Source organism: Struthio camelus, chromosome 9, assembly GCF_040807025.1.
Source record: "Struthio camelus isolate bStrCam1 chromosome 9, bStrCam1.hap1, whole genome shotgun sequence".
NCBI lineage: Eukaryota > Metazoa > Chordata > Aves > Struthioniformes > Struthionidae > Struthio > Struthio camelus.
In genome coordinates, this window is record NC_090950.1 from 3808453 (window position 1) to 3828091 (window position 19639).

Sequence of the window (19639 nt, forward strand, 5' to 3'; positions counted from 1 at the left end):
CAGGAACGCGCTGTGTCCAGCCACCTTTAATTAATTCACTTAGTTCATTTGTACAGCAGTGGATTTAACTCACTGTAGCACTGCAAACTCAGATAAACACCCGGAGCCAGCCACCTCCCCCTCAACCCCTCGCCACTTTTAACAGCAGCCTTCCTGAAACACCCACGTGGCAGAACAGGCCTCTTCCAACCGAGCAGGCAACCCGTGGCTCAAGGTTGTCCCGAGGAGGAGCAGGGCGGAAAGTAGTTCAGTCTCGGCACAGAGCCAAGGGCCTCGGGACATGCTGCATCTCTTACTTGCCTTGGTCCTGCTCAATTTCCCAGTCCCTGGTCGCTGCTGAATCCGAGACGTTGGCTTTGCTTCTCGTGTCTCGTCTTTCTAAGAGGACCTGGGTCAAAGAAAAAGGAAGTCGGTGTTTGCACTAGGAGGAGTTTCTGCTCTAGCTGCTTAGGGGGCTGTCCTGTTACTGCCAGGAGGAGGAGTAGCCAGCTGCAGCTGCGAGACCAGCTCGCACAGAGGCAGGGCTCTGAGCCAGGGGAAGCACATGCATTCCCAGGGGCCAACTCAAGCCGGGCTCGCTGTCGACGAGCCGGGGAAGCGCACCTTGTTCTCAGCCAGGGCTTCCTTGGCCAGATACCGTTCACGCTTCACCTTGACCTCCACTGACTCGGGGATGTCCGGTACCAGCAACTCAATTATACGTGCGATAAAGAAAACCACGTGCTGGAATTGCGAGGAGAGGCACAGGCTAGCAGAGCTGGTACGCCTTCGCCCCGCCAGCACCAGCCACCCTGCAGAAGTTGGCAGCCAGCAGCGCGCACGCGATACCTCAAACACAATGACGAAGCCCAAGCGTATGGCTAGCAGGTGCCAATAAGTCAAAGAAAAGTTGCCCTCCTGGTCTCTAAACGCCCTGTATCTGTGGGAACAATACACAGTCGTCACTGCTTCCGTTTGGGACCCGTCTCGCTTCATCGTCATACCTTACTGCAAGTGCCGTCTGAGCAGGGCACCCGAGAGAGCAGTGCCCGCGCTCCTTCCCAGCCCCGTGTGTCAGAGCAGAGCAAACCCAGCCCTTTCCCAGCCTCAGCGCAGGGCCGGCACAGTCCTGTGCGAAGGGGCGCCCCAGGGGACTTCCTGTTGCCTCCCCAGACAGGTTGGGACATTTTCTCCCTCAATCAAACAAAGTGCCTCTCCCCACGACTGGGGAGCTTTCGCAATCATCACTAGCAAACACTCAGGTGCATTAAGCCAAGGGTAGGAGGAGGTGACGGGGGGGGGGGGGAACCATCCAGCTGGGCCAGGAGAAATGGGCTTTATGCCACAGCCCTGCCCATCCAGCCACAGGTCAGGCCATGCAAGCAGTCTGCCCAAATAACCCAGCACACTGGTGCCTTTGGCACGTGCCGAGGTAACGCTGGGATGAACAAGGGCCTCAAGGACCTTAGGAGAACAGGCAGGCAACCTGGACCTGGCTAAGAGCTGCTGTGCTCAACTAACCGCTTGCTGAGGAGGAGGCATTGGCAGAGAAAAGTAAATACAAGCCTAAACAAATAAGGTGCTGGATAAGTGGGAAGAGGGGGCTCCTACCTGCACGTGGTGTTGTTGTGCAGGACAAAGTCCCACGGGGCGTACGCCAAGGTGAAGTTCACATAGCCACGCAGGTTTCTGTCATAGAGGTACTCATAGTATGTCCGGGGCAGGAAGTCAGAAGTGAAGGCGATGAGAAAGGCCTAGGAGGAGGGAGACATGCTTCAGGCAGGTTCCTGCAGCCTGATGGCCGCCCCAGCCCTACTGGCAAAACCACCTCCATGCCCATGCGTTTCTGAGCTTGGCTTGCGCAGGGCAGGCTGCCCCGGGCCTGCATCTCCTTGTCCTCAGCTGGACAAACCAGACGTCAACGCTGTTTCATCTTCGATGGCAGCTTGCTGCTAATGGTGCCTTGTCCTGCGCTTGCTCCTCAACTAAATCCAAGCAAGGCTGCACGCCCTGAAGGACGACAGCTTCCCATCGTTTGTGGCCGCGACGGCACCTTCCGCAAAGGCAGACCCACCCTCGGACACTCGGCAGCTCCCCTCATCACTGAGCTTCCTACAGTGGCCAAACGAGTTTTCCCTAATTCTCCTCGCAGCCTTTTGCATCCCCTCAGCACAGGACTACTGCAGCCTCCCCACCCAGGCAGCGGCGCCCGCCAAGCCCAGCGCCAGCGTACGTTGCTGATGACGGCCAGGTGAGTGATGACCTCCAGGATGTAGAACCAGATGCCGATGCCCTGTGCCCGCTCAGCCACGGGCCGCCGGTAGTCACAGACGAACTTCTGGGCGTCCAGGCGGATCTCCACCCAGTTGTTGAGCAGGGCGAAGAGCGGTGCCAGGGGACAGGCCGCCACAAAGATGGTGATGAAGCCAAACTGCATGACTGAGCCACGAGGAAGAGGAGGAAGAGAGTGGAGGGACAGGAAGATGGTGCTGAGAGGTGGCAGCGGTGACTGCAGCTTCTCCTCCCAGCCCCTTTCCCACTGCTCCCACCTCACCAGCACCCAGAGCTCCCCAGAGCTCCCCACAAGACCCTCCGGGGTCTCCCTGCAGGCACAAAGCCGGGCACCCACCAGGGAAGGGTTAAACCCAGCGGTGCTGACTCGGAGTTGCAGCTAGAGCCACTGCGGGAAGGGAGGCAAGGAAGGAGAGCCTCCTCTGGGCAGAGGAAGCCACGACATGGAACAGCCTGGGCTGGGCTCCAGGGTAAAGCCTAGCCCAAGTTCGAGGCTTCCTGTGGAATATTTTGCGTCTTAACCCAGGCCCAGCAGGGAAAAGGAAGACACAGGCCACACCAGGACCAGTCTCCGGCAAAGGAAGGTAACGGCCCCTCTCCTTCTGGCCCTGCTGTGCCGAGCAGCCTGTCCGGCTGCCCCCTGCCACCTTGCGATTCCCTGTGCTCCTCAGGGAAAGGGGTGGCACGCGGCAGGTCCCTCACATCAAGGCTGCCCTCGCCCTGGCACACCAGGGCTGCCGTTCCTCCAGGGAGTTTCTCCATAGCCTTCCCATGGCAGCCCACCCCTCTCCTACATCCTTCTCTCCCGCTACGGCTTGCTCCTATCCCCTCACCACGTGCCAGCGTCCCAGTCCCAGGCTGGCCCTTCCCCTCTCCGAGGCCAGGCTGCGCTCCGGGCTCCTACCCATCTCCAGGTATTCATCAAACAGCCCCTCGAACACCAGCAGTTGGTAGTTCTTCTCCCAGGGCGCCTCCTCCGCCTGGATCGCTCCCCCCTCCTTGCTTGGCTTCTTGCTGGAGTCAAGCTTGTGCTTGAGCCACCAACACTTCAGTTTCCTGGAGAGACGCGAGAGGGTCTGTCACCCCGTCCACTACCAGCCGCGAGGCTGCCCGCACGCCAAAGACCGAACTGCAAGGCAGAGCGTGCCCGGGCCCAGCAGCCATGCGCTGCTCCTGCTCAGGGCTCACCCTGCATTGCGATGGGGCATGAGATGGACCCTGCTCTCCCACCACCGTGCCCTTGGCATGGCCGCGGGGATGGCAGCGCCGGCTCCCGCCGCCCGGCTCAGAGCCTGCGCCGCCTGTCTCGCGTCCTGCGGGGCTGCGTACTTACGGGATGACCACCTCCTGCACGTTGTTGATGATCTGCTTCCCCACCATGATGACCAGCAACTCCTGCGCAAGCTCGATGAGGCACCCGCCTGGGCTGCACTGCACGGGGAGAGCAGGAGCCCCTCAGCAAGCCAGATCCAGCCTGCAGAAGAGCCCGGCCATGGGACTCCTCTCCATCCCCAGGTGGGCCCGATAGGGGATCCTGAGCATGGGAAGGGTCCCAGCAGCGAGCACCAGCTCCAGGTTGGGGCTGCAGCCTGCAAGCCGCTCCTTCGGGCAGGCTGCGGCTCAGGGACACCCGACGGGCAGGGAGCTCCTGAGGAGAGGTGCCCGCGTCCCAGCAGGGACCCCTGTTCTGCGGGCACACCGCCAACTCTTCATGCTCACCTCCTCATTGCGGACCCCCAGAAAGTTCACGTAGTTCCCAGGGTAGCCAACAAACCTGTGCAAGCCAGGACAAAGCCATAAGCCCAGGGACTCCCCCTTTCTGCCCATCTTGCTCCTAGCTGCTGCAGATGCTTCCCATTCTCCATAGGACTCTGGAGTCCAGGGACACATCCAAAGCAGTCCTGGGAGCTAGCTGGGCTCAGGAGAAAAGCTCAGTCCTACCCCCACCTTTCTGCTGTGCTGCAGCCCCTCTCATCCAAACGGCCCTGGGCACAACGAAGGGGACATGGAGGGAAGGAAGGACGTTTGGCTTTTCCCGGTGTGCTCACACCCTTCTCCTTTGCCAAGGCAGGGCAAAGGGCTTGGCAGTGTTTTTCCTGAAGGAGAAGGGCCCCTGGGTGCCCTGCTCCCCCCAAAGGTCCTCCAAGGGCTCCCACTCTTTAGTGGGCCCCCAGCGGGCCAGGGAGGACTGGCTGTCCCCGCTGTGGTGCTCCTTGCCCGAAGATGGCAGCAGCACACCAGCTTGCCTTCAGCCCTACAAGGACACGTCCCCACCCCTGCAAAACCTGAGCCTAAAGTGCCCAGCCCTGAGGGGTGTCGGGGGAAGAGAGGACACAGGTGGGAGCGGGCTGGTCCCTGGCACATGGGGGAGGTGAGGAAGCCCCCTTCTTCCCCAAAAGGCCTTACTTGCCCTTGAAGAAGGCGATGTAAATGGGAGAAGAGTAGAAGTTAACAAACTGGAAGACGAACACCTTGAAGATGAAGGCATCCTCGTACTTGGTCTGGGTGCGGTGCATCTCTGTAAGTGGGAAGTGCACGGAGCGGCTGGTGGACGCGGCTGGCCCTCCAGGGCGCCGCGCTGACCCTGCAGCTCTTCCGCAGCGCTGCTAACGCCGCTCCAACTAGCTAAACTCTAACAAATCTCTTGGATTTGTTAGAGCAGTTACCCACAAAGTCCCAACATCTCACTGCACTAACACCAAAACCTGCTCCACACGCCCACAGCCCGCTGCAGGGGTCCAGAAACACCCAGGGGCATGGGTGGATCTATTTCCTGAATCTTATTACGTTGGGAAAAAAAATCGCTGAGCATTTTCTACGAGAAAGTTCAAACGATACTGAGGAGCTTTCACTCCATTCATGCGCTTTTCACAAAAAAATATAATTTTGACTCCCTCCCCTCAACACAAACTGGCTTTGTATCATATCAAATACAGCTAAAATATTCCATGCATGTTTTTCCCCTGAACTCCAAAAGGCAATTTGCTGGTTTTCATCCCCCAAAACCAGAAAATCTGGGGCAGAAGTTACAGCCTGAACCCATTTTTTTCAGCTGTCAAAGCACTTCAAAGGTCTTTCTTTCCCAGATCTCCTCCTCCCCTCTACTCCAGAAAACCTGTCTTCTTTTCCACTGTCAGCCTTCGCTCTGGGACTGTGGATAGGCACAACGTCTCAGCACTATAGTTGCTATTTTTGTTGTTTTGCCCTTAAAGACTGTTCCCTTGCATCACTGTCTGCCTGCAGGACCCTCGCCAGCCCTCAGTGAAGCCTGGGTGTGGTGGGGTCCCTCCCTGCTCACCCTGCATTATATCTGTCTTTCCTGAGCTCCTCCATCTCCCTCCCCTGGGCAAGTGACTGTCCCTTGGACTTGCCACAGTCAGCCCTGATGAAGAGCGTCCTCCAAGCTGCTCCCACTTCAGGAGCCCAGGCCAGGCTGGTCACAGAGGCCCAACCTTCTTGCACCTCTGGCAAAGCGGTGCTGGTCTCTCCGGATGGGAGCAGCAGCAGCTCACACTCTCTCGGGTCTCGCTATCACGCCAAGGGCAAAAGGGAGTCGGGCTTTAAGGATTTGCACTCCTTTGTGCCTTCCCCGCTGTGCTCGCTTACCCCACTTGGTGAGGAAATGAGCCAGTGCAATATAGATCTTGGAGAGGATGAGGATGAAGAACAGGTTCACCACAGAGCCTGTGATGCTGGCAATACGAGATGCCTACAGGAAAAGCAACATGGAGAGCACAAAGGAGTGAGGTCAACAACCACAGCAAAAAAAAACAGATCTGCTCAATCCAGGAACAGCTCTGGCCACCTCTTACCGAAGCCACAAACCGGAAGTACCCTGAGCTGGAGAGGAGGATGGCAACAACCGCCCGGTACAGGATAACGGAGACCACGAACATCACCACTATGGCAATCTGCAAACACAGCGCTGGGTGTGAGGGAGCTACGGCAGGGACCACAGCCTGCGTTGGGAATGAAAACCTCACCCTTATCCCTAGGGCACTCACAGCTACAAGGGAGGTCCGGGGCACGCAGCTAAGCCAGGGCAGCAGGAAGGCGCCCCCTGAGCTAGCGAGGAGACACACTCGTAACAGAGCCAGGGTGCTCCACGTAAGGCCAGGCTGGACTGCGGCACAGGGACACTCCTGTTCAGACCACTTGCGCCCCCAGCTTCACCTACACCCTTTTTTCCCAAACTGATCCCATTCAACCAAGTCCCACTGCCCCGGGACAAACATCTGTTCAGCCCTGCCAACCATCTGGGCTGCTGTTCCAGTCTCCTGTGATCTTACCATCATTACAATGACCATTGACCCAGCCAAAACCCGATGATGGCGGCTGCGCTTGGGGAAATACGGCTCCTCTGCCCCAGTAATAGGGTTTATTATTGTCATGGGAGCCATGGCAGTGAACTGGGGCCGTGGCCGCTCCTAGAAAGGAGAGGAAAAGGTGTTAAAGGCATCCAGTGGTTTTGGTCAACGTCATTTTGGGATGCATTGCAGAGGGCCAGACCCTTACCTCAATGTCCTCGAAGTCGGAGCAGTCCCAGCGGTGTGCCAGGGAAGCGTTCATCCGCTTCCAGTACTCCAGGAACATCACCGCCCACAAGGACATGAAAATGCTGAAGAAGATGGTCCCACCATGGTCAAAGAGGCGGCCTGCCTATGGGGCAGAGCAGGGCCATGAGGGAGGGGAAGGGCTAGGGTGGCAGCAGTTGCTGTCCTACCTGTCTAATTTGGCCAAAGGACACCGCAGGGCAGCTCCCACAGAAGCTGACTGGTGTTGCTTTGTGGGCAGCACGTGGGGAGCCAGGAGGAGTTGGGAACCCTTTGACCCAGGTGCCTCTGAGTGACCCTGAGCTTGAGGGAGGTTGACACACAGAGGTACACGCTCTCGCTCTGTTTTGCCCACGCAACTGCACCTCATCTCCGTGCATGAGCACAAAAGAGAGGCCCAGTGTAAGAGCGTGGTCTCTTCTTGCACCAGGCAGCCTGAGTAGCAGTATGTTTGGTGTCCCCTAGCAATAGAGGAAGATGGGAAAGGATGGTAGAAGAATGGTAGAAGGGCCAGGTGGGAGAATCCATCAGGGAAGAAAGGTGGGACGACAGGCGGTAGAGGAAACAGGACAGCAGAGGCTGAAAGGGAGAAAGTGGTGGGGAAAGGCAAAATGGGATGGCGGCAGGTGAATGTGTTGGGACATGTTCTTTCTTTAATGTCATTTGGGGTGAGGAGGGCAAACCTCAGTGCTTCCAGGAGCACAACTGCCTTGCAGGCACCTGGCACCTGGCACCCTCCCAGCCCTGGCCCTACAGGGGACAGAGCACCCCCTGCAGCCAGGTACAGGCTAAAAGGGGAATGAAGAAATCCACTTCTGATCCCAAGCTGCCCTACATGCCTCCACGGAGCCAGGACCTCACCTTAAACATTTTGCAGATGCTGGAGAGCTGCCAGTAGGGACAGGACTTGCAGAGGGGACACATCCGGTACTGCTCTTTGCTCTCACAGATCTCCTGTCTGTGGGCAAAGGAGAGAACAGGAAGCAGCCTGCTGTGGCTCAGCCTTTCCCACAGCCTCCCAGCTCTGGGGACCTCACTCTTCCAGGGAGGCAATCTGGGTTGCAGGGCTGCAACCCAAATCCCCAGGTTCCCACGCAGCACAGGGCACTAGTGCCCTGGGGCTTAGCCCCAAACTGAGTAGAAACGCCAGGCAATGTTTCTCCTCAACATGGGAAGTTTCCTCTCTTTTGTTAAAGCCTGACCCTGATGGGTCTGGACTTGGGGTGCCAAAGGTTAGCCCGGACCCAGTAGGCAATCAGACCCCAGCTGGGGGCATCGGGCTGCTGAAACCTACCCAAACCGTCTCTCCAGCGTATTCCAAGGAGGCAAAAGCATACAGTGGTGGGCTATGCCACTTTGCCCACCTCTCTCCCTCCCCCTACTAGAGCATTCACCAAGAATTTTGCACTGAGAGCTGCAAAGCTGCTCTGGCAGCCAGCAAGCATGACTTCCTCTGGGTGTACGCGCTCCTCTGGCCCAAATGGCCCACTTTCCCCCACCTCCAGGAGCTAAGAAGGTGCCTGCCATAGTCACTCGGGTTGGGGAATGCCAGGGAGAGGGGCGAGCACAGAGATCAGGGGTCACTTACGAAGGTACGTCATCAAACATCAGGGAAATGCCTGCTATGAACACCACGGTCCCCACAACCGCTGCAGGCAGGAGCCATCCCGTGTAGAAACCTGGAGGGAGAAGAGGAAGAAGTGCAAGTCCCGTGGGCCTTCACAGAGGCCAATGTCCTTTGGCTCCGAGCTAGGAGCTGCTACAACTACAGATGGAGCATTTCTCCTTGTCAGGCTACCACTATAGGGGAAGGAAGTCACCTGCAAGCTTGTCTTCATGGCCTGCTCTCAGGAGAATTTTGCCCAGTATAGCCTGGAGAAGGTCGGCCCACAGCTCCAGAGGAGCAGCTCTGACAGCCCCTTGCTGCCCTTCAGAGTGCACAGCCTGCTCGCTAACAGCCCTCCCCATGGCCCAAGGAAAAATCATGCTTGAATCTGAACCTGGATGCATTCAGGCACTGGGGCATATCACTGGAGTGGGCTGGTACAGCTGAGGACCTCAGAAAATTAAGTCTTGTGCTGGAGCCATGCAACGGTGCAATGCTTGAGGACAACTGCTGCCCAAGCACCCAGCATACCACCAGCCTAAAACCTCACAGGGCTTGGAGGGACCTGAATGTGACCCTGGAGCTGGCAAAGTATCTGTCTGGCTCTGGCTAGTCTCTTTATGACGTGAGCTGCTATGTGAAGTCTGGGCTGGCACGGCCAGCTCACTGGTCCCATAAATCACAGCCATCAAAGCTGGAGGGCATCCAGAGAGAGAGCTGCAACCACAGCTCAGGGGAGATGGGAGCTGTCTCCCGCTGTATCACAGCCCATTGCCAACATCCCTGTTAGTTCCTCTCCACGAGGCCAAGGGAATCTTTCTTGTGCGAGCTGCTGTTCTCTCAAGCGCTCTCATTTCTAACACATCCCATGTGCCAGGCCTCTCACAACACCAGTGAGGCAGCTCAGTGCCAGCACAGGGATACCAGAGCTCGCTAGCTCTGGTAGCACTGATGAGCAAACTCAAGACAGGTACCAGCAAAAGCTGCCCACCCTGCTTCTTGCACAGACCCAGGTGGGTCCCAAGACGAGCCTAGAGATGCCAAAGAGTTAAACGGTCACCAGGACCTGCAGGCCAGTGAGAGAGATATTAATACAGTCAGTGAGAGCCAGCATGGCTAAGGGAGCAGCTGATGCCTTGGCTGAGGCCATGAACAGGGAGGGTAGCATCATATGGGAGACCTGAGCAGGCCACATGCGGGGCCTGCTCTTGGCAGGGAAAGGCCTTGGCCCACCTGAGGTCTGAGGGCTGCTCCGGAGCACACAGGACTCACCCAGCCAGGCGAAGTAGAAAGCAACCTTCTCCCCAAAGTACTTGCGGATGTGATCCAGCGGCTGGTACTTGTACCATTTCCTCCAGCTGGCCCAGTAACGGAAGAGGATTTGGCGCTGGTTGAGGCTGCTGGGAGCTGGTTCCTCTGGCGGGACCTTGAAGGGACCCTGCAGGGACACTCATGGCATGGGCAAGGCGAAGCAGAGGCAGAACTGGTTCAGGGTGTTGGATCCCATCACAGAGGGTGGCTAGCCTGAGAAGAGGCCTTCGCTTTCCCTCTCTCTAACTTGCCCTGACCAAGGCCATGACAAACGTGCCCAGATGCCCTGCACAGCCCTGTCCTGCCTTTCCCCAGGCTCATCTCACCAGCACTGCAGCAGAACTGGGGAGCTGGCTCGTGGCTTACATCATGCAACGGGAACGCAGCGGTGAAGACGTTCTCGCTCAGCAGCCAGTCCACCCCAACCTCTCTCTCCTTGGAGTGGCCGTACTGTGTTGTCGCCAGAATCTCATAGAGCTGGTCAGGGCAAAGCGAGAGAAGATGAGCAGGACTGCAGCCAAATTCACACAGCCAGCCCCTGGGATGGGGAGAGGGCTCTGCACCACCCGTTGGGGGAGAGCTGCCTCCAAGCCTGACTCTCAGAAACATTGTCCCGTCCTTCCCCCTGAACACTGAGCAGCAGAGAGGGCTTCTACTCATGCCTTTTTCCCCCTCTGTAGTTTTTTGCATATAGCAACTCATGTCATGCCCACAGGCATTTGCCTTTGACATCCACCCTTGACCAGTGACAATATATATGTTCACAGCACTTCTTTCTCAGACCTTTCAGACCATCTGAGACCAGGGAAGAGAGGCCATCACAGCCCTGGTACACGATATACTCACAATTTGTTGCCGCTGGGTGGTGGAGAAGAAGGTATCCTGCTTGTCGCTGCCTAAGAACCTGAAACCACACAGAGGAGAGGCTTGGGGTGGGGGGATCTTGCTGGGTGAGGCCTGCAGGCACAGCATAGACACAATGAGCTGCTCTGCTCCCTCATTCCTTCAGCTCCCATGGCCACAACAGCACCCAGGTAGGTCAGGGCGGGAGACAAGGAACAGTCCTGGCAGGCACAGCTCCTCTGCCAGCTAGTGTTGCTCTGTTCGGACACACGTACCAGCTTTTCACCCCTCACCCCCTCAGTGATTGCGCGCTCCCCTCTGACCAGGGCTCCTCTCCTCGGCAGGGTCACATCACATCTGTAGCCAGCACCAGCACGCGGCTCTTGCCACAGGGCTGCTGCCGCATGGCCAAGCGGACATGCCATCTGCTGTGATGGAGCAAACATGCAGGGAAGGGAGGTAAAGCAGCCCTAGGGATTATAGGCTTCTTCAAGAGTTAGCAAGCTCCTGGGAAGAGGCTGGTGGGGATGAGGAGCTATTGCTCCTGGCCTCGGTGTTCATGTATGGGAGGAAGGAATCCAATTCCAACCTGAGAAAGAGGTTGGAGCAGTGGTAGAAACAGCCAACAGTTGCTCTCCTGGGGCTCTTACCATTTCAACTTGTTCACCTTGAACTGGCAAGTGTAGTAGTCCAGTGGCAGGTTGGGAACCTCTTCAGCCATCATGTTGGGGATCCCTAGCCTCCCCAGGACCCTGTCTGACCAGTTGGAGGCCTGGTTTGGCAAGGCCTGAGCATGAGGGACAAAAAAAACAAATCTCAGGAGGAGGAGGAGGGAGCAGTAACAAGATAGCAGCAAATCTGACTCCAAGCATGAGACAGAAAGGATGAAGAAAACACCCTAGGAGGCTGTGATGAACACCAAAGCCTGCACTTTGAAGACGAGAGAAGGAAACAAGGGAGGGGACAGGGTGCTGGATGAGAAGTTCAGAAGGGATTTGAGGTGGGATCCAGTAGACTGGATAAGTCTTGTGACACAAGATAACACAGGGTAAGTCTTGTGAAAGGGACTGGGGAGTGCTGGGCCCACTAGAAAGCAAGGAGGATGCATACCCCAGAGACTCTCAGCAGTGAGCTGCCCTGCCTGTAGCCCAGAGGACTGGGGTAGCCAGGAGTGCTGGAGGCACCATGAGCCTCTAAAGAGCGCTGGGTCTCAGACACCGCAGCCTCGTGGCGGCTCAGCACCTCACCTGCAGCGGTAAGCGGAGTTGGAGCTCCTCAGCGTAGTAGCAGAGCACGCTCCAGGGTGCACTCAGCAGCAGGTAATGCACTACCTTCTTCTCCACGCGGCTAGTGTGCTGTGAGGGGCAACCACGGCAGAGAGGAGGCTGTGGTGGCTCTGGCACAGGTCCCCGTGGGATTCACTTGAGGCAGCTCTGCCGGTCTGGATTAGCCCAGTGACCCTGTGACCGTCCTGGCAGAACTGACTTGCCCAGCCCCCGCGGAGGACAACATGAGCCTGTGCCACGTCCTGCACTCTCCTGCTCTGCTCCCAGCTAGGCCTGAGTTCCCCCCCAGGTGAGGAGGGCTCCCAGCAGGAGCCTCCTGGGAACGTGGATACACTTCTGGCATCCCTCCTCCTGACCTCCAGAGCAAGGCTGTGGTTAACCCGTGGGAGAGAAACTGAGGTCGAATCCCCAGGTACCTTTTCCATATGGATCCCAGCAGCAAGAAGCTTGTCCAGGAACTTCTTCCGCCAGGTCCTGTGGATAATGGCTGATCTTTCCCGTAAGCCCTTGTTCTCACTGCTGTCCTTCTGCTTAATGTGTTCCCGGGGAACTGTTTCCCACACAAGGACAAAGTCTGCAGCAAGAAAATGGAGCTCATGCCCATACCACGGCTGGGCAGAGTGGCAGGCAGGATTCCCAGATCCATCCCCATCCTTCTTGTCCATCTGCTACACCACCAGCACAGGACTCGGCACAATCAGAGCTAGGCATTTGTCTTGTGGGCAAATCAAGGAGCCGAGGGTAAAAAGTGCTTGGTCTGGAGGGGGCTGCCTGCCACCCTTCTTGGGTGTTTCTCATGTGGCAAGCAGGAAGGTATAAGACCATACCGCTATGATTTTAGGACCATGACCATCTCGTAGAGGAGAAAGGCTTGAGCTCCTGAGAAGAACAGTGCCTGCTGGAGGCTTGCAGGAGGTCTTTACACACTCCATGGACCAACTGCAGTCAACAGCACTTGTTAATACCAGCTCCAGTCATGGAGATTGGAGGCACTTTCCCATCCCTCTCAACCCAGCAGGCCCCATGCAGCCACAGCCTTCCTGTCAAGGTGAAAAGAAATAGTCCCTCAAAGATCAGCCTCTCTCCCTCACCTATCTTGGTGTGACCGTCGCTGAAGACGTTGTCTGTGCTCTGCTTGTCCAGGGATGAGTTGCTGAGCTAAAAATAAGGCGGATAGGGCAATAAGAACACAGATCTCCCCAAAGAACTAGTCTGGCTAGTGTGCTTCTCCTGTGCCCAAGACTTCCGTTCAACTCCTCTTGCTACAGGGCCCAGCTTGGCAAGCCAGCAGTTCACCCTGCAGAAGTGCTGGCTGCTGGCAGCTGGCAAAGCTGGAGACCTCCTCCTACAAACCCATGGATGCAGAAGGTTCCCGGACAGCAAAGGCTTTAAGCTGTGCTGGATTCGGGATTTGGGACACGGCGAGGGGTGAGTTTCCCAAATCCTATTTTGATACTACTTTGAGGTTCAATGCTTTTAATATTGAAAATGGTTATCAATAAAGGGCATAATTTGATTTGGGGCAGGTAGGTGGAAAAGTAAGCCGGGGTCAAAACAAAGAGTTACATAAACACGAGGCCTGACTTTCAAGCCAGAAATTCCTCAGGAACTGGGATTCCTTGGTGCCTCCATCATTTGGGCCATGTGGAACGGCACCTCTCATGTCCCAGGCACGCAGGTTCTTGTATTTACCTTGGAAGCAGTAGCTGAGTTTTCTGCATTATTTGGGCCCACGTGCTCTGCTGGGATCTTTCCATGCCCAGCAGCCAGGCAACCCAGAGGTTCAAAACAAATAACCAGGGCAGGGGACTGTCCCAGCATAAGAGGGTAAACCCACTCTTTCGACAGCTGCCCTGGTGTCTCTCCTACCTACAGAAATGGCTCAGGGTTCCCAGGTCCTCACTTGAAAAGCGTGCTGCAGCCACACAGTAGGAACGGCTGCATGCAGTGCAGACCTTCAGTGTGGTGGAGCAGCTCCAGCCCTCAGGTGCCAGAGCTCCTGGGGTCCCACACAATCCCAGCGTCCCTGTGACCGTTCCCCCATTGGCAGCTGCAGTGAAAGAGCTGGGCTGCCACAGGAGATGCAGCCACCTACCTTGGAGATTTCAGACTCCTTGCTCAGACTCCCATAGTAGACTCCTCTGCTAATCCGGTCCTGTTCCACCAGGCTGCTGTGGAGATCGTCCATGGTCTTCCTCCGCTGCATGGCAATCCTTCCCACCAGTAGCCTCTCGTGTTGCTGAGAGGCAAATCAACACAATGAAAGCACGGCAGCATGGCACAGATGAGCCAGAGCTCCCCCCCTATAAAAAGGGCCAAGCAGCCTTACAATATCAGAGGCCTGATGCAGGAGATGCAGTAAGTCTTGCTCTCTTCTCCAGCAGCCCCGCAGCCAGAAAATCTTGCCCATGTGTTGTGCGATCCTGGAAACACAGGATCCCACTTTGCTTGCCATTAAGAATGTTTCCAGGTGGAAAGCAAAGAGAAATCAACAGTCTGAAGTCTCATCTAGGCCAAATGCAATGTCCTTTCTTCACATCGCTACCTAGACCACGTCCAAGTGCCTGTTATCTCCATCACAGTGAAGGCACAGTGGGGCCCAGCCAATAAAGACCTGGTGAGGAAAACTTGATTCCTCTTGCATTTTCTCCTCACTGGTCAACACTGCAACTAAATGGAAGGAGTTTTCATGACTGTCCCCACACAACTACCCAGCTCAAAGGCATGTCCATCAGCAAGCACGACTCAGTGATGCAAAAGCCAGGGATCCCCTCTCTACCACAGCCTGATCCCTGGACAGAGGCCCAAAACATGGTCCACTCATTGCCCAAGCACTTCAAATCCTCAACACGCGGCAAACTGAGCTCCCCCAGCTTTCAGTTTTGGAACTGGAAAAGCCTTGGGAAGCAGACACAGGAATACGTTAACCTCACGCAACGTCTTTCATCATCTCAGACCCACGGAATTTAACTCACAAGCAAAAAAAATGCCTTCTGCAGAGGAGGATAGACCAGAAGGATGCCACAGTAGTCACAGTACACACAGGGAAGGGGAAGATCAGTCTTGTTAACTTATTCCAGCTGGCAGCAACAATAAATCACAGGGGCTGTTGACTGAATTAGCATTAATGAAAACCAGGCAGAGATAATGTGGTACACGCACTACACAGAAAGAATTCTTCTCGTCTAGTGCATACTCCACCTAAACTTGGAGCCTGGGGACCTCCGTATGTTCTTTATTAACGTATTTTGCTATTGCGAGGACAGTTGTTGATCACTGGAGAGATCTGCTGGGTCAATTTTGTTCTCTCCTATTCAGATGTTTGCGTTTTAGTTAACTTGGTAGTTACACTCCAAAGACGCTGGGGAGAATCTGCAAACAGTACTGCCAGCAGTAAGAACCGGATGTCAGCCAGCGAAATCAGCTGCATCACGAAATACAGTAGATTAAACATGTCCCCATTTCTTTATGGCTTTATCAGAAAACAGGCAAGGAGGCTGGAAAAGATTCAGTTAAGGAGAGAAAGAGACTCTTACCCTGGGAAACTCTGTTTACCTTCCTTTAACTACGTTTCAGATTCTGTGTTTGAAAAAAACACCCAGTTCTTTACCACCATCACACGACATGCCCTCCACGTCGTTTTATACTTTGGCTCAGAGCTCATTGCTAAAGAGTTAGGAAATCGAGTTTGCCTTTGTTACGACATCAGATTGCTTATCAGAAGCGATATGGCTCTTTACTGCTACTTTTCAAACAGGGGATAGAAAAGGCGATACACTGGACAGCCTCGCTTTCGCAAATAAAATAACCTCATGCAAGCTCTAAGTCAGCAGAAGCTGATGTGCATCTGAAAGCTGCAGTCACACTCTCTCTTTACCTCCAGCTGTTGCTTTCTTCTTCTAGCACAAGTGTTTGTGCACCTGCATCAAGAACAAGCTACATTATTAGTTACGGTTAATGCGGCTAATTCCTGGCTAGGTTTTTACACAGTCCTGTATCAGTAATTGGCCTTCGGTGCATTTTTATTCTGGGGCCTCTGCGTACCGGGTTGCTCCCGCACCTCCAAGGTCTGCACCGTTCCATGCTCTCAGGGGTACCTGCTACAGTCCTGTGACTCTTGCTTATTCTAGAGTCACTGATAGTTCACTTTACACAACAGTGATGTTCAAAAGCATATGTATTATATATATAAAATACCTTGTCTCTTTCTTCCCCCAATCTGTATCTAATCGTGGCAACGTCAGTGGTTTGGATGTGGTTCGGATGTGGTTCGTTTCAGATTACAACAAAGACCCTTCATCTAGCAGAGCTGCACGTAGTTTGTACTAGAAGTGCCCTAGTAAGCAGCACAGTTGCATGAGCACTTGGCATCTCAGTGCACTGAGAATCCTGGTCCAAGAGCAACACGGTCAAAACACACCTTTGCAAAAGCCATTGGCAACCCGTATCAACATAGCTTTTCTGACACAAGAGCTTCTTTTTTCTGGGGGTCAACGCAGCCTGAGGAAGAAACCTGCTAAATTCATCTAAAAGCATTAAAACACCACACAGTTCCTCAAAAGCAAGGAAGTCATGGAAACAGGATGTGCATCTCACTCCTACACTGAGGACTAGTTAGCATGGAGATAAAATGCGTTCCTTTCCTGCCCTAGACCATAAAGAGCCCTGGAAGTTGCCATGAAGAGCCTGAGTTTCTGAACATTAGCGCTCAGCACCTATCAGGCCCATTCCAAATGTCTCCAGCTGGGCTCATCAAAAATCCCAGGTCCCTTCTGAGGACTTGGCCCTGTGACCATGCTGTGAAAATCCATCACGCAACCAACGAATGGCATGATACAACCAACGAGAGGCCCTTGCTACAAAATGAACACAATTCTGGACCACAGTTAGCGCAAAGTTAATCGTAACAAGAGTACACTCTGTCAAACTGCCTCAGGCTGCGCTGAGGCACAAAACTGATGGCAACTGTGTGGAGCATCAGAGGAAAAACTGCACAAGTCTCTCAAATGGGAGAGATACCTCCTGTATCTTAAAACCAAGGTGCATTACCTGAGATCAAAGCTGACTTCAGCTATGTCACGTCTTCTGCTGCTGCCAGCACTCAGAGCGATTTACGGGCCGTGCCCTTAAGAAAAAGCAACACAGACAGTAAAGATCGCCTGCCAGTACAGCCCGTAACAAAACACACGCTCCAGGGAAACAGTGGGAGAGTCTGGGGAATGATTTCTTATTCCTGTTGCGCTCTAGACTGGCAGCTGCACACGAGACAAGCGGTGGGGCAGGCACCGTTCAAAGCTTTACTGCCAGCCCCAGCTTCTTCCCCACATACACTCCGTCCGCCGATCAGACAGCTTCCTTGTTGTGAAAAACATTTCCAAAGGGCAGTGGAAAAAAAAACCTAGTGAAGCATTTGGAACCTCAACAAGCTCCAACCACACACACAAACTGCAAAAACGTTAACTGTGCCCAGAAATTAGGGCAGAGCCTTGCAAAGCCAGGCAGAGGGTGCAGGTGCCAACTTCCACTTCCCTTTCGAGCATCCAAATCCCCTAGGCACCTTTGAATAATCCAGTCTAGATTTCCACACCCAGATGCCAAATTCTTTGGCATCTGAGTGTCCTGAAAAGTTCAGGGCTGATATACCCTCTAAGAAGCCTCCACCACACCCAGAAGCCCATTTGATATCTGGAGTGCATGGGCACCCATCTTTGCAAAGCCAGTGTCTCCAGGAATAACTTTCTGGAACGTCTTGCACCAGAGCCCTTTCCCAAGCAGTAACTGCACCTTATTCCAAGAAGAGAGGGATAAAAACTTCAGTGAGTCCTCATGACAGTCCGTGAAACAGGCACTTACTAGCCCTGCTTTGGAGCTGGTGAGAGAGTGGTGGGGAAGTAGTTGCAAGGTGAGCCGCTGAAAAGCTGCACGCTTAGAGCACCTGGTGTGACAGACACTCCCGTGACCCCCTCTGCCGCGTCCGACAGCCCTCGCTCAACCAGCGCAAGCTCCCTGCCCCAGCACTCCGCCGAGAGGCGGGCAGCAGGATCAGAAACCACAGCTTTTCTACCATACCTGATGCCAGGGGTCACTGCACCCGCGTGGTGCGGCTGCCCTGTGGTTGGACTCCAGAGGTTCCTCCTCCCGGGACGCAGGAACCGAGCGCCGGCAAGGTGAAACGCTAAGGGGTCCTTCCGTGCTACTGCCCCGGCTTCGGCTCTTTGCCTCCTGCTTCCCCTTAAGTTTCTAGCGATAGGGAAGTGCTTTAAGTTATTGCTTTAACCTTGTGGCTTATAGCTGTTTCCCGTCTTGGGAAACGCCAGGCTGTATGGGTAAGTGGGGAGGGGGGAAGAAGGGAAGCAGGTTTCCAGCACCTTCCTATGAGCAGCCTTTAGCAGGCCCTGCCTTTGTTTGAGATGGAGGTGGGAACTTGCACGTCCCCGAGCAAACAGAGCTGCTGCATTTCAACGGCGCTCGCGGGGACACGCGCACACACAAACAGCCGACCTTTTGCGGAGAAGAAACGAGGAACGGCACTTTCAGCGGGCCCAGTTCTCTCACCTGGCCAAGGCACAATGATTTTGAGGTGTCAGTGAAACTTTAAGCGCTGTGTTTATCTAACACGTGCACGAGAAGAGTTACTGCTGTTGTTTCAACTTTGGGGAGGGGAGAGGAAAAGCCCAGCTCAGTTTTGCCTCACAGGTATTTGCTGGAAAGCGCTGTCAACTAAGCTATATGCAGCCAGCCAGCAGCCCGCAGGGCACCGCAGCAGGTATGCGGTGGTAGCAGCTACTAACCAGCTGAGACGCGGCTTTGCCAAAGGACCCGCACGTCAGCTGCGCACCCAGCAACCCAGTAAAGCAGCAGAGCACTCGGCTCCCCCTCTCATCGCGCAGCAGTGGCTTTTTCCCACGTCAGCTCCTCGACAGAGGCCCTGCTTAAGCAAGAGGTAGAAACATCACCCCAGTCCGTTAGTGAAACGGCTGCGTGCCTGACAAGCAACAGTGTGATAGCTCTGGGATCCGGTGGGAGAGGTGATGGCTGGAAGGAGCCTTCTTGCTCTTTTACAGGTCAGGACTCTGTCCTGTTGGCACCAAAACACAGGGGTCTACATGATCTAGTCAGCTTAGTCTACTTTTACAATCAACAGCGATGAGTCCCTATAGCAGTGGGGTGTAGAAAACAATTCATCCAAGCAACCATATGCATCTACCTCAGGACAAGATGAATTACCCCAACCCACCACCGAGCACAAAGGGAGCCCAGGCTGAGCAGCTCAGATACAGGCCCAAAGGTGGATGAGATGAACCCTTAGTGATTCACCCACAGCCGGACTGCAGGCCTGACTCTCCCAAATCCCAGGTCAGTGTCGTGGCAGAGCACCGCCTCCCACCCCCTCCAGGCCCAGCATCACCCTACCCCCTCTAGCCGTGCAAGTGGTGAATTCTGATGGGGGCTTCCGTGGCATCACAATCGCAGACGGAGCCGCACCGTGACGTCAAGCGAATTAAGAGACACCAAAACCAACCAAGCGGCACGTGAACAGAAACTCCAGTAGGAAACTCCAAAAGCTTTCACAGGTCCCCCCCTTCCTGTCTCTACCTGGCCAGAAGACACAGGGATTTGCCTCTGCAGAGCTTTCACCAAAGTCTTTCACGGACATAGCCGTGCCTCAGCAAGTTTACTGAAATGTAGAAAAAGGCTGGCTGAGAGGGAAGCAAGCCAGAGCGGTTTAACAGAGCCTTAACTTTCATCCCAACTCTAAGTAGCCTGGG

General features: G+C 55.0%; 1 protein-coding gene across 23 annotated transcripts; it reads right to left on the reverse strand.

The window, feature by feature from the left end:
• Nucleotides 1–6: 6 nt before the first annotated feature.
• ANO7 (anoctamin 7) lies at nt 7–18271 on the reverse strand. Of its 23 annotated transcripts, none has more exons than XM_068954757.1 (26): nt 17940–18175; nt 16920–16995; nt 14200–14293; nt 13966–14109; nt 12962–13028; nt 12287–12444; nt 11832–11939; nt 11235–11371; nt 10588–10645; nt 10108–10218; nt 9703–9868; nt 8413–8503; nt 7686–7782; nt 6787–6930; nt 6561–6698; nt 6084–6182; nt 5878–5980; nt 4678–4789; nt 3991–4045; nt 3605–3702; nt 3176–3327; nt 2213–2418; nt 1591–1733; nt 829–919; nt 604–723; nt 7–388 (listed from the first exon to the last, which is right to left on the reverse strand). In XM_068954757.1, exons 3-26 carry the CDS (start codon nt 14278–14280, stop codon nt 293–295), a joined length of 2775 nt encoding a protein of 924 aa, XP_068810858.1. In that variant the 5' UTR covers nt 14281–14293; nt 16920–16995; nt 17940–18175; the 3' UTR covers nt 7–292. The 23 variants fall into 23 exon arrangements, 21 of the variants coding, with proteins under 21 accessions (XP_068810858.1, XP_068810859.1, XP_068810868.1 ...); XR_011142909.1 differs by having other exon boundaries at nt 9–388; nt 3105–3327; nt 17940–18159; XM_068954758.1 differs by lacking the exon at nt 16920–16995 and having other exon boundaries at nt 17940–18271.
• Nucleotides 18272–19639: the final 1368 nt, after the last annotated feature.

Bases quoted from the DNA above. Each gene is read 5' to 3' on its own strand.
- ANO7 (XM_068954754.1), bottom strand. From the start codon at position 14,280: ATGGGCAAGATTTTCTGGCTGCGGGGCTGCTGGAGAAGAGAGCAAGAC. The intron at 5,981-6,083 runs GTAAGAGGTGGC...CTTTTCCTGTAG, and splicing joins ACTTCCGGTTTGTGGCTTCG to GCATCTCGTATTGCCAGCAT. The intron at 3,328-3,604 runs GTAAGTACGCAG...GCGTCTCTCCAG, and splicing joins GTGCAGGAGGTGGTCATCCC to GAAACTGAAGTGTTGGTGGC.